The sequence below is a fragment of the Dipodomys merriami genome, unplaced genomic scaffold (assembly GCF_024711535.1).
Source record: "Dipodomys merriami isolate MVZ:Mamm:240054 unplaced genomic scaffold, mDipMer1.0.p SCAF_1, whole genome shotgun sequence".
NCBI lineage: Eukaryota > Metazoa > Chordata > Mammalia > Rodentia > Heteromyidae > Dipodomys > Dipodomys merriami.
This window is the reverse complement of record NW_027202270.1, coordinates 131,878,971-131,891,985: the sequence shown is the minus strand read 5'-3', so window position 1 is coordinate 131,891,985 and position 13,015 is coordinate 131,878,971. Positions and strand designations below refer to the sequence as shown.

Genomic DNA, 13,015 nt, shown 5'->3' with positions numbered 1-13,015 from the left:
GGTAGACACTGCTGTTTTGTTTGTGTCATCCCGTTCAATTTCCCAATATCTTGGTAGGGAAATACGATTTACAGATAGGAAAAAAATAAAAATAAAAGTTTTAAGCTGAGTGCTGGTGGATCATGCCTGTAATCCTAGCTTTTTAGGAGGCTGAGGGTTGAGGTTCAAAGCCAGGTTGGGCAGAAAAGTGTGAGATTCTTATCTGTAATTAACCAGCAAAAAGCTGGAAATGGAGGTGTGGATCAATTGGTAGAATGTCAGCCTTGAGTTAAAAAGCCTAGCAACTGAGTGAGAGACCCTGAGTTCAAGCCCCAGTACCTGCATTAAGAGAAAACAAAACAAAACAACTTTAGTCATTTGCTAAACAATGAAGCTAATGTTTCTAACCAGCAGGTTTAGATGGTTCCCAGGCCATACAAAATTATCAATATAGGCAGAGAGGCCAAAGGTGTCCAAGGAGAAGCAAATGTGTCCCATCATGTATCAAATGATTTTGCAGAAGGACATAAGAAGTTATGTTAAATTTCTCTTATGGTCCACTATATATAAATTCAAAGAAGTAGTTATAACATAGCATACTGCCAGATAAAGGTATGAGTTTCCAGTCTCCGCTGAGTTACCCGTGGTGATTATAGTGATGGACAAATAACATCTACAAAATGGGAATCCTGACATGTTTTAGGAGCCATTATTGTCTCTCTTCTGGAAGCACAGATGGAGATGTTAAGTACTTTTTTGACACTGGGCTTAGTGGTATATACCTAGTAACTCTAGTATTTAAGAGACTGAGATGAGAATTTTGGGTTCCAGACCATCCTGGGCTCCCTAATGAGACCCTGTCTGAAAAGAAAAACAAAAGTGTCTATGGACTTGCCTGACTCCTGTGTGGTTTTTTTAGTAGGCTATCTGCATAACTACATGCCTATTGACAGGTACAGATAATTGGTGTAATAATGATTGAAGTAGAACAGTCTTAGTGACACACGTTGCTAATCAACAAGGTGATGAGTTCAAGATAAGCCTGGGCTAAGATTGAGTTAAGTGAAAGTCATGCCCCTCCTTCCTACCAGCCCCCCTCTCATTCTCCCCCCCCCAAAATTGTAGACCTGATATCCTGCCTGGGCTAGTTTTAAATTTCAGTCGTCAGATCTCAGCATCCTGAGTAGCTAGGATTACAGGTGTGAGCCACCCATGCCTGATACACATGTGTTTTTTCTTTTTCTTTCTTTGTTTTTGGTCGATCATGGGGCTTGAATTCAGGGCCTGACCACTGTCCCTGAGCTCTTTCACTCAAGGCTAGCACTCTACAACTTTGAGCCACATCTCTACTTCTAGTTTTCTGGTGGTTAATTGAAAATAAGAGTTTCACGGATTTTTCTGCTCAGGCTGGCTTTGAACCTCAGTCCTCACACATCAGCCTCCTGAGTAAGCTAGAATTACAGAGCCTGGCTCAACTATGTTTTTTGTTGGTTGCCTGTGGCCTATCTACCTATATTGATAATTTCATATGGCCTTGGAATGATGTTATAAATATCAAAATGAGGGGAGGATTAGGTGGGGGAGGGGGGGAGGCTGGGAAGGGATGTGAAGGGTAAACAAAGGAGGAAGCTGCAATGCTTGATAAGAAATGTACTCATTATCTTGCCCATGTAATTGTAACCCCTCTGTATAGTATGTTCACACAAAAAAAAAATCCTGGGGGGGAAAAATATCAAAATGGCCCGTGGTAGAGAAAAAGTTCCCACTGTTGGAATAAAATCCAGGTATCATAATTATATGTTCTGAAGGACTTAACACTCAGACTGACATCTCTCTAAGTCCCTGATTATGTCCCCTTTATTCTTTTCCCATCTTATTATTTCTACAACCACACTGGACATACATTCTGTCACTTGACCAGGAAATCTCATTCTTGGCAAAAAAAAAAAAAAAAAAGTTAAATTTGTAAACTGCACAGACTGAGAATAAGGATGTTCATTAGTTAACCTGTTTCAGCCCGGAAGATGGTCTCATGTCTTTACTCTCTGCTGCCATCGTGGGGTTGTTCAAGGAATCATGGGTCATGCCAGAGATCAGGTATCAGTTTGATTTTTCTTTTTTTCTTTTTTTTTTTTTTGGGGGGGGAGGGGGGGTCCAGTCGTGGGGCCTGAACTCTGGGCCTGGGCGCTGTTCCTCAGCTCTTCAGCTCAAGGCTTAGCACTCTACCACCTGAGCCACAGCGCCACTTTCGGCTTTTTTCTTTTTGCTTATGTGGTGCTGAGGAATCAAACCCAGGGCCTCAGGCATGCAAGGCAAGTGCTTTACCACTGAGCCACCTTCCCAGCCCAGTTTGATTTTTCTTGTTGGTAACTGGGGTTTGACTCTGGGCCTCATGCTTGTTAGGCAGACACTTATACCACTTGAGCCATGCCTTTAGCCCTTTGTGCTGTAGTTATTTTTCAAATTGGATCTTATATTTTTACCCAGACAAGCCTGGACCTCAATCTTCCTATTTACACTTTTGATGTAGATAGGATGACAGGACACCCAGGTATTGGTTGAGATGGAGTTTTGAGAACTTTTTGCCCCGGCTGATCTCAAACCATGATCCTCCTAGGTAGCTAGTATTATAGGTCTAAGCCACTACCCATCTTGTCCTCAGCTCTCAATTTCATTTTATTTTTTGCCAGTCCTGGGGCTTGAGCTGAGAGCCTGGATACTGTCCCTGAGCTTCTTTTTTTTTTTAAATACATATTTTTTATTGTAAAGATACTGTACAGAGGGGTTACAGTTACAGGAGTAAGGTAATGAGTCCATTTCCTATGGAGCATTGTTACCTGCTCCTTTGTTTTTCCCCTATCATCCCTTTCCTTCCCACCTTCCCAACTCCTCTCCTCCCCCCCACCCCAATGCAAAGTTGTAAAGTTCATTTTAACATTGTGTCTTGTACATCTCATTGTTACAATGGGTCATCCTGTATCCTTATTTTAGCATTTTGTTATTTCCCTTCCCCTCCTCAAATTAGAAAAATGTATATACATGATGCAGGACATGTACTTATAATGTACTATGTGATTTTTTTGTTTGTTTCTTTTGTTCTTCCCCCATGGTATAACCCCTGTTGTCACTGTATTGGATTCCAGTGCTCTGAACTTCTTTTGCTCAAGGTTAACACTCCACCATTTGAGCTACAGCACCACTTTCAGCCTTCTCTGTTTATTTGGTACTGAGGAATCGAACCCAGTGCTTCATGCATACTAGGCAAGCACACTACCACCAAGCCACATTCTTAGCCCTCAGCTCTCAATTTTTAAGAATACTTAAATTAAAATGAATGATCCATTGGCTCACTACCCAGTGTTCTTGAAATTAATCACTGAAGCAGAATAGTGTTGGAAGTTTTGTTTTGTTTTATTTTTGTCAGTTGTGGGGCTTGGACTCTGGGCCTGAGCACTGTCTCTCAGCTCTCCAGCTCAAGGCGAGCGCTCTACCACTTGAGCTACAATGCCACTTCCAGTTTTCTAGTGGTTTTTATTGGAGATAAGAGTCTCACAGACTTTCCTGCCCGGGCTGGCTTTGAACCATGATCCTCTGATCTCAGCCTCCTGAGTAGCTAGGATTACAGGTGTGAGCCACTGGCGTCCGGCTTAGCAGTTTTATCTATAATTGTTGATTATATCATTCGCTTAAAATTGTTACTTTTGTGTGCAGGAAGCAATGGTAAAGTGTTCTGGGTTCAATTCCTAGTACAAAAAGGTATGCATATATGTGATTTATAAATATCCATAAACACAGTCATGTATCACTTAGCCATGAGGTTTTATTCTTTTTTTTTTTGTGGGTTGTGGGGCCTAAACTCTGGGCCTAGACACTGTCCCTCAGCTCTTTAGCTCAAGGCTAGCACTCTACCACTTGAGCCACAGCACCACTTGTACCTTTTTTCTGCTTATGTGGTGCTGAGGAATTGAACCTAGGGTCTCATGCTTGCAAGGCAAGCATTCTACTACTGAGTCACCTTCCCAGCCCAGGCTATATTCTAAGAAATGGTTCATTAGACAATTTTGTTGTTGTGTGAGCATCATGGAATGAGTACAGTTACCTAATCCTAGGTGATGTAAGTCACTATAGAAGGAGTGAGGTTGATGGGGTACCTGTATGTGTGTGTAGAAATGTTACAATGAAACCTGCCTTGTACAACAAAGATATGTTAATAAAAAAATCTTAAATGCAATGTATGGGCTGGGGGATATAGCTTAGTGGTAGGGTGCTTGCATAGCATGTTTGAGGCCCTAGGCTGGAAATGGGGAGATCTCATTTTATCTGTATGTTTTTTTTTTAATTTTATTTTATCTGTGAACATACTGTACAGAGGGGTTACAATTACATGGGCAGGATAATGCGTACATTTCTTACCAAGCATTGCAGCCTCCTCCTTTGTTTACCCTTCACATTCCTTCCCAGCCTCCCCCCTCCCCCCCAATCCCAATCCTTCTCCTTCCCTTATCTGTATGTTTATTTAATGCATTTTAGACAATGAGACCTGACTGTAAAGATGTTCAGAAGGATCCACCCTTAAGAGTTTACAAAACTGGGCACTCACTGGTGGCTCATGCCTATAATCCTAGCTACTCAGGAGGCTGAGATCTGAGAATTGTGGTTCAAAGCCAGCCCAAGCAAGAAAGTCCAAGTCATATCCAATTAACCACCAGAAAATGGGAAGTGGTACTGTGGCTCAAGTGGTAGAGTGCTCACCTTGAGCTGAAGAGCTGAGGGACAGCACCCAGGCCTAGAGTTCAAGCCCATGACCGACAAAAAAACAAAACAACCCCCCAAAACAACAACAACAAAAGAGTTTACAAGTAAGCACTGTGCCAAATTAGGGGTGCTGCATATTAGAAGTTACACTTGTGGCATATACCCATAGCAGTGTAAGCCAGTATCCAAGAGCAATACCTACACACCTGTGTTCATCACAGCACTGGTCACAGTAGCCTAAGTGGAGTTAGCTACGGTACCTGACAGCTGATGAGTGGATAAGGAAAGAATATTACTTAGCTGTAAATAAAAATGAAATTATATCATTTGTAGGAACATAGATAGAACTGGAGGACCATCATGTTTAGTGATATAAAGCTAAACTCAAAAAGCCAAATACCATTTTTTCACCCATTTGTGGAATCTAGACCTAAAATATATACATCTACATGGACATACAATACTTAAACACACACATATATGTATGTATTTATATGTTTGATAAAAACTTGGACCATTTGGGGGGAAGAGGGAAAGAGAATGATGGAAGATGAATAATGTCAAAACACATTGTATCTATATATACAGATAGCATAAGGAATCTCACTAAAAACTGATGTACAGTGGAAGGTATGGGGACAAAGAAAGAGAGCAATTGAGGACATTGATTAATATAATATATGAATGTGTGAAATACCATGGTAAAACCCATTTGGAATTAATGTACATTAAGGAAAAACTAAATGGCAGAAGTGTAAGACAGGCTTTTTGAGCCAGGCATTGGTGGCTCATGCCTGTAATCTTAGCTACTCATGAGGCTGAGATCTTAGGATAGTGGTTTAAAGACAGCTCTGGCAAAAAAAAAAAAAAAAGGAAAAAAAAAGTCTTTGAGACTCATTTCTAATTAGCCACCAAAAAACTAGAAGTGGAGCTATAGCTCAAAATGGTAGAGTGCTAACCTTGAGTGAAAAATCTTAGGGACAGCTCCCAGGTCCTGAGTTTAAGCCCCATTACTAACAGAAACAAAACAAAACAAAAAGCAACATGCAAACAACAACAACAACAACAAACCTTATTGGCTTTTTGGGAGCGGGTACTAGTATGAGACAGAAGGTCCAAGAGGAAGGATGAAGTACTGCATATGCATGTATGAAAACAAAATGGTGAAACCTGCTGAAATTGGAATTTAAGAAGGAGAAGAGGATGAAGGAGAGTAATGTAAGGGATGAGTTTGAGTAGGGTACTTTGTATGCAAATATAAAAATGCCACGAGGGGCTGGGAAAGATGGCTCAGTGGTAGAGCGCTTGCCTTGCATGCCTCTGAGGCCCTGGGTTTGATTCCTCAGCACCACATAAGCAAAAAGAAAAAAGCCGGAAGTGGCACTGTGGCTCAAGTAGGGACAGCGCCCAGGCCCAGAGTTCGGGCCCCACGACCGGACCCCCCCCCCAAAAAAATGCCACGAAATGCCTCTGAAAAATTAGTATATGTTGATACAATCTATATAAAAGTAGAAGTCGAGAGTTATAGATTTATAGATTGAATACCCTTGGTCCGATAATCCAAAAAGTGAAATGCTCCAAAATTTGAGTTTTGTTCAGTGCTGACATGATGCCACAAGTAGAAAATTCCACACCTGATTCCACATGATGAGCTGCAGTTAAAATGCAGTTGTATTAAAAAATTATATAAAATTACCTTCCACTGTGTATAATTATTTATTTTATTTTTTTTTGCCAGTTCTGGGGCTTGTCAGGGCCTGGGCACTGTCCCTGAGCTGCTTTTGCTCAAGGCTAGCACTTGAGCCATAGCATCATTGCTGGCTTTTGGGGGCGGGGGTCTGGTCATGGGGCCTGAACTCTGGGCCTGGGCGCTGTCCCTCAACTCTTCAGCTCAAGGCTAGCGCTCTACCACTTGAGCCACAGTGCCACTTCTGGCTTTTTTCTTTTTTGCTTATGTGGTGCTGAGGAATCGAACTCAGGACCTCATGCATGCAAGGCAAGCGCTCTACCACTGAGCCACCTTCCCAGCCTATTATTTTCTCTCTTTAGATATAAAGATCCCCACTTATGTTCAACATCCTTTTTTTTTCTCCTCCCTTAATTTTCTTCTGTGAGCACTATTTGTGACTAGAAAATGCTGAGAAAGCACGTTGTGCTGCCATGATTTGTTGTATTGGCGGCTACTTCTTACTTGCAGGTCTGGGTTTCCCAGCTCTTTAAAACACTCAGCTCCTGAGGCAGTGCCGATGAGGTAAATGAGTAGAATTATTGGCATGTATGTTTGACAGTCTGGATAATCAAGAATGTGTTGCCATTTGGCACTTTGTTTAGCTCTTTTTTTCCCTTAGCCTTTAAAAATTAGCGCATCTCATCTGACTGCAAATGTGTGGCTCAGAGCTCCTCTGTGTCAGCTGGCCTCTATGGAATGCTCACATTTGCCAGCTCTGGAGTTGGGCCCTTGGGAAGGTTTGTCCAGGCTCACTATCCTGTTACAGTACTCAAAATCTAGTCTGCTGTTTTCTTTGGGATGTGCTGGATGGACTACTACTTTTTTTTTTTTTTTTTTTTTTGCCACAGTTTCCTCTTACACTTGTTGCCAGGCAAGGTTGTGAATTGTGATTTATCTTGTTCTGTTGCAGGTGAACCTGGAAGGCAAAGCCAATCCTCTCTCTCTCCTACAAATGGCCTCCCCAAGTGGCCTTTGTGTCTTGGTTCGCTTGCCCAAACTGATCTGTGGAAGCAAACCACTACCAAGAACGTTACTGGACCTTTTGGCAGATAGCACCATTTTAAAAGTTGGAGTGGGATGTTCAGAAGATGCCAGCAAACTTCTGCAGGATTATGGCCTCATGGCTAGGGGGTGCCTGGACCTCCGGTATCTAGCCATACGGCAGGGGTATGGTTTGTATAAATGCTGGGATTCCTGTAGCTGTGGGGTAAACATCTTCACAAGATCTGTAGATTGGGCTGGGAAGGTGGCTTAGTGGTAGAGTGCTTGCCTTGCATGCATGAGGCCCTGGGTTCGATTCCTCAGCACCACATAAGCAAAAAGAAAAAAAAGCAGGAAGTGGCGCTGTGGCTCAAGTGGTAGAGCACTAGCCTTGAGCTGAAGAGCTGAGGGACAGCGCCCAGGCCCAGAGTTCAGGCCCCATGACCGGATCCAAAAAAAAAAAAAAAAAATCTGTAGATTTCTGGGAATCAATACTGAAATACCTAAAATTCTTTAGAAACCCAGAAGCTTGAGAAAAGGCATATTCAGTTTGTTAGGAGATATTTCAAGTTCTGAAGGCATTTTAGTTATAATTTGTCTTTTCTTCTTTTAGTCTTGGGTCTTGAACTTGGGCTTGGACGTTATCCCTGAGCTCTTTTGATCAAAGCTAACGTACTACCTCTTTGAAGCACCACTTCAGGCTTTCTGGTAGTTAATTGGAGATATAAAAGTCTCATAGCCTTTCCTGCCAGGCTGGCTTTGAACCATGTTCCTCAGATCTTAGCCTCCTGTGTAACTAGGATTATAAGCATGAGCCACTGATACCCAGCAAGACTTCCTTTTCTTCATCATCAAAGTGATTTGGGTTCCTGCATTTCTTGAGGGATTACTGTTATAATACTGACAAGGACCTCCAGGCTTGTAGCTCTGTGACTCCTGATTCCCTTGGTAAGTGAGAAGTTGGTGCTGCTTTCCCATACTCATGTATTCTTTTTTTTTGGGTCCGGTCGTGGGGCCTGAACTCTGGGCCTGGGCGCTGTCCCTGAGCCCTTCAGCTCAAGGCTAGTGCTCTACCACTTGAGCCACAGCGCCACTTCCGGTTTTTTTCTTTTTGCTTATGTGGTGCTGAGGAATCGAACCCAGGGCCTCAGGCATGCAAGGCAAGCGCTCTACCACTGAGCCACCTTCCCAGCCCCTCATGTATTCTTCATGTCATGTCTATATCTTGATTGGAGACTCCAATCAGGACATATTAACTTTTTTGCAACCCAATAGTAATTTTAATTAGAAGTTTTGAAGACCAGAAAGACATTTATTTTTGTATTTTAGCCTCCACAACAAAAATAGTCTTTAATGTTTTTCAAATTTAAAAAGTAAGACATGAGAACTATTGAAGAGTAGTTAGGTTGCTTACAAGTCTTTCCTACTATAAATAGTGATGCAGTGAAGATCTTTTTTTTTTTTTTTATTTTGGGTCCGGTCGTAGGGCCTGAACTCTGAGCCTGGGCACTGTCCCTCAGCTCTTCAGCTCAAGGCTAGCGCTCTACCACTTGAGCCACAGTGCCACTTCCGGCTTTTTTCTTTTTTGCTTATGTGGTGCTGAGGAATCAAACCCAGGGCCTCATGCATGCAAGGCAAGTGCTCTATCACTGAGCCATCTTCCCAGCCCCATTGAAGATCTTTTTATGGACCTATGTGCTTAGAATAAACTTTCTAGGAGCAGAATTGCTGAATTAGAGAAATTTCATGTTCAAACTTTTGCTTGCTATTTATTACTGGTTTTTATAAAGATTATAAAAATATACAGCTCACACATTTTAGATGAGACTGGCTGATTCTTCTTGTTCCATTGACAATAGATACTGTTAAAAACTTTTGCAGCTGGACACCAGTTGCTCATGCCTATAATCCTAACCTTTCAGGAGGCTGAGATACAAGAATCATGTTTTGAAGTCAGTTCAGGCAGACAAATCCAAGAGACTTTATTTACCTCCAGTTAACTAGCAAAAAGCTAGACCTGGAGGCATGGCTCAAACAGATGAGTTCAGGTGCGAGTGAAAGACTCAGATCAAGAGGCACAGAGTTCAAACCTCATTACCAGCACACACAAAAACAACTTTGAAATCTGATAGATAATAAATTATTTTCCTTGATGTCTATGGTTGTCCTCTATTTATTGGCTATTTAGAGATTTTTTTCCTGTGTGTATCATTTGCCTATTTTTGATACATGGTTTTGTTTATTGTAGAAACAATTTCCTCTGTAATGGGCTTAGCCTGAAATCACTTGCTGAGACTATTTTGAACTTTCCTCTTGACAAGTCCCTTCTACTTCGTTGTAGCAACTGGGATGCTGAGAGTCTTACAGAAGAGCAGGTACTTCTTATTTGACCAGCTGAAGAATTGAGTTGTTGCCTCTGAAGTATAATTGGTTTTTTTTTTTAATTCTAATCTTCAGGACTGGGAGTGTGGCTTAGTGGTAGAGTGCTTGCCTAGCATGCATGAAGCCCAGGGTTCAATTCCTCAGTACCACATAAACAGAAAAAGATGGAAGTGGTGCTGTGGCTTAGGGTGGTAGAGTGCTAGCCTTAAGCAAAAAGAAGCTCAGGGACAGTGCCCAGGCCCTGAGTTCAAGCCCCAGGACTGGCCAAAAACCACACAAGAACAAAAAACAATTCTGATCTTAAAATGTAAGTATTAGGTAGAAATACTTTAGACTTACTGACTGATGATACTCAAGAAAATGTTTATGTTATTTAAATAAAGATTAGAGTCTTATATTTCATATTTTGAGCATTTATCATTTCAGGCATTTCAGAAAATAGAATTTATTTATGAATACTAACGCTTAAGTTAAAAACTAACAGTGTTGGGTATGGTACCTCACACTTGTAGTCCCAGCACTTGGGAGGTGGAGAAGAGAATCTTGAGTTCAAAGCTAACTTAGTCTACATAGTGTGACCCTGTCTCAAAAATGGGTCTAGAGGAAAGGGGTAGCCAAAGAGCAGAAGAGGGCGAGAATACAGTCAAGAATTCAATGTACATCCTACAAAATTAAGAAGAATAAGGGAAGGGGAAGGATGGATGAGAATCCAGAAAAGGATGACATTGATCAAGATGTATTATATTACTAAACTGCTTTATTAAATGGAAACTTATTTGTACAACTACTTAAAGATAACAAGTAAATAACCTAAAAGGTACCTTCCCATGAAACAAATAAACACCTTATAGTGTTATAAAACTTATTATAAGCCTGGCACCGGTGGCTCACGCCTGTAATCTTAGCCACTCAGGAAGCTGAGATCTGAGGATTGAGGTTTAAAGCTAGCCCCGGCAGGAAAGTGCGTGAAACTCTTATCTCCAATAAACGACCAGAAAACCGGAAGTGGTGCTATAGCTCAAGTGGTAGAGCACTAGCCTTGAGCTGAAGAGCTAAGGGACAGCACTCAGGCACAGAGTTCAAGCCCCACGACTGACAAAAAAAAAAGATTATAAGCCAAATACCAGTGTCTCGTGCCTATAATCCTTGCTAATCAGGAGGCTGACATCTGAGGATCACAGTTCAAAGCTAGCCTGAGCAGGAAAGTCCTTGAGACTTTTTTGTTGTTGTTGTTCATTGTGGGGCTTGAACTCGGGGCCTGGGTGCTGTCCCTGAGCTCTTTTGCTCAAGGCTAGCCCTCTGTCACTTTGAGCCATACATAGCTCCACTCCCAGTTTTTAAGTGGTTAATTGGAGTTAAAAGTCTCATGGGGACTTTTCTGCCCTGGCTGGCTTTGAACCACAATCCTCAGATTTCAGCCTCCTGAGTAGCTAGGATTACAGGTGTGAGCTAATTTCCGTTTAACCACCAAAAAAAAAAAAAAAAAAAAAAAAAAGCTGTAAGTGGTAGAATGATAGCTTTGAACAAAAAAAGCTCAGAGGCCGTGCATACATACACACACACACCCTTATGAGAAGTAATCATTTTTCTGCCTTATTCTCTAATCCTTGATCTTCTTAGGTCTTTTGACTTCTAACTCTGGAAGATATGACTTAGTATTCTTTAAAGTACCTTTACTACATCTTCCCAATAGAGGTAAATCATTTTTTTATCAGGACAGCATCCAGAACTTATATTGACATTATTTATAGCTAAGCAACAATAGAAACAGCTTTTATCTGTTAGACATTTGTGTTTCTTCTTGTAATAAATAACTGTTTAGTTTGCTTCCCACTTATTGTGTTTTTTATTCTCTTGCTGTTTTAATTTTTTGAGTTCTTTGTATGTTCTGAATATTAATCCTTTATCTGTTGAATAGCTGACAAAGATTTTCTTACACTCTGTAGGTTGTCTCTTGGTTCTGGCAACTGTTTTTCTTTTCTTCTTCTTTTTTTTTTTTTTTGTCAGTCGTGGGACTTGAACTTGGTTGTGGGACTTGAACTTTGCCTGAGCACTGTCCCTAAGCTTTTTCACTCAAGCCTCGAGTTCTACCTGAGCACTTCCAGCTGTAGCGCTGCTTCCTGTTTTCTGGTGGTTAATTGGATATAAGAGTCTCACAGATTTTCCTGTCAAGGGTGGCTTTTAATCTTGATCTTCAGATCTCAGCCTCCTGAGTAGCTATGATTATAGATGTGGGCCACTGGCTGGCAACTGTTTATTTTGCCCTGCAAAAACTCTTTAATTTGGTACAGTCCTTCTTGCCATTTCCTGCTCCTGTGCTCTGAGCAACTGTAGTTCTGTTCAGAAATACTTACTTGTGTGCCACCTGCTGCTGATGGCTCATGCCTGTAATCCTAGCTCCTCAGGAGACTGAGATCTGAGGATCATAGTTCAGTGCCAGCCCAGTCATGAAAGTCTGTGAGACTCTTATCTCCAACTAAACATCAGAAAACCAGAAGTGGCACTGTGGCTTCAAAGTGGTAGAGCACTAGCCTTGAGTGAAAAAGCTCAGGGACAGCACCCACAACTGACCAAAAAACAAAAAATGTTTACCTGAGACTATAGCTTCCAGAGTTTCCCTATGTTTTCCTGGAGCAGGTTTAAAGTTTCAGATTTTATTTTGAGTGCATTGATCCACTTGGAGTTGATATTTGTATTGAGTTGAGAGATAGGGGTCCAGTTTTAGTCCCCTGCATGTAGATAACCAGTTTTCTTTTTCTTTTCCTCTTTTTCTTTTCTTTTTGTTGGTCCTGGGGCTTGAACTCTGGGCCTGGGCACTGTCTGTCCCTCAGCTCTTCAGTTCAAGGCTAGCGCTCTACCACAACACCACTTCCGATTTACCGGAGATAAGAGCTTCACCGACTTTCCTGCCCTGGCTGGTTTTGAACTATGATCCTCAGATCTCAGCCTCCTGAGTAGCTAGGTTACAGGCGTGAGCCACCAGCGCCCTGCATGCGGTGCGGATAGCCAGTTTTCTTATCATTATTTGTGGAAGAGGCTGTCTTTTGTTTTAGACACTGGTTGTTTGGGGCTCCTTTGTCAAATATTATCTGGCTGTAGCTGTGTAGTTTTGTTCTACTCTGTTCCATTGACCTTCTGGTTTGTTTTTGTGCCAGTACTGTAAGGAAACGCCCACCTGGCAGACCTATT

General features: G+C 41.7%; 1 protein-coding gene across 1 annotated transcript in view; it reads left to right on the top strand.

Annotated features, from left to right (window-relative positions):
- The window catches only part of Exd2 (exonuclease 3'-5' domain containing 2), a 35,714-nt gene that overhangs the window by 14,327 nt on the left and 8,372 nt on the right, over positions 1 to 13,015 (top strand). The window contains exons 3-4 of the mRNA XM_070031392.1: positions 7,374 to 7,630; positions 9,693 to 9,819. Coding sequence (XP_069887493.1) covers positions 7,374 to 7,630; positions 9,693 to 9,819 — 384 coding nt within the window. The remainder of the gene's footprint in view (positions 1 to 7,373; positions 7,631 to 9,692; positions 9,820 to 13,015) is intronic.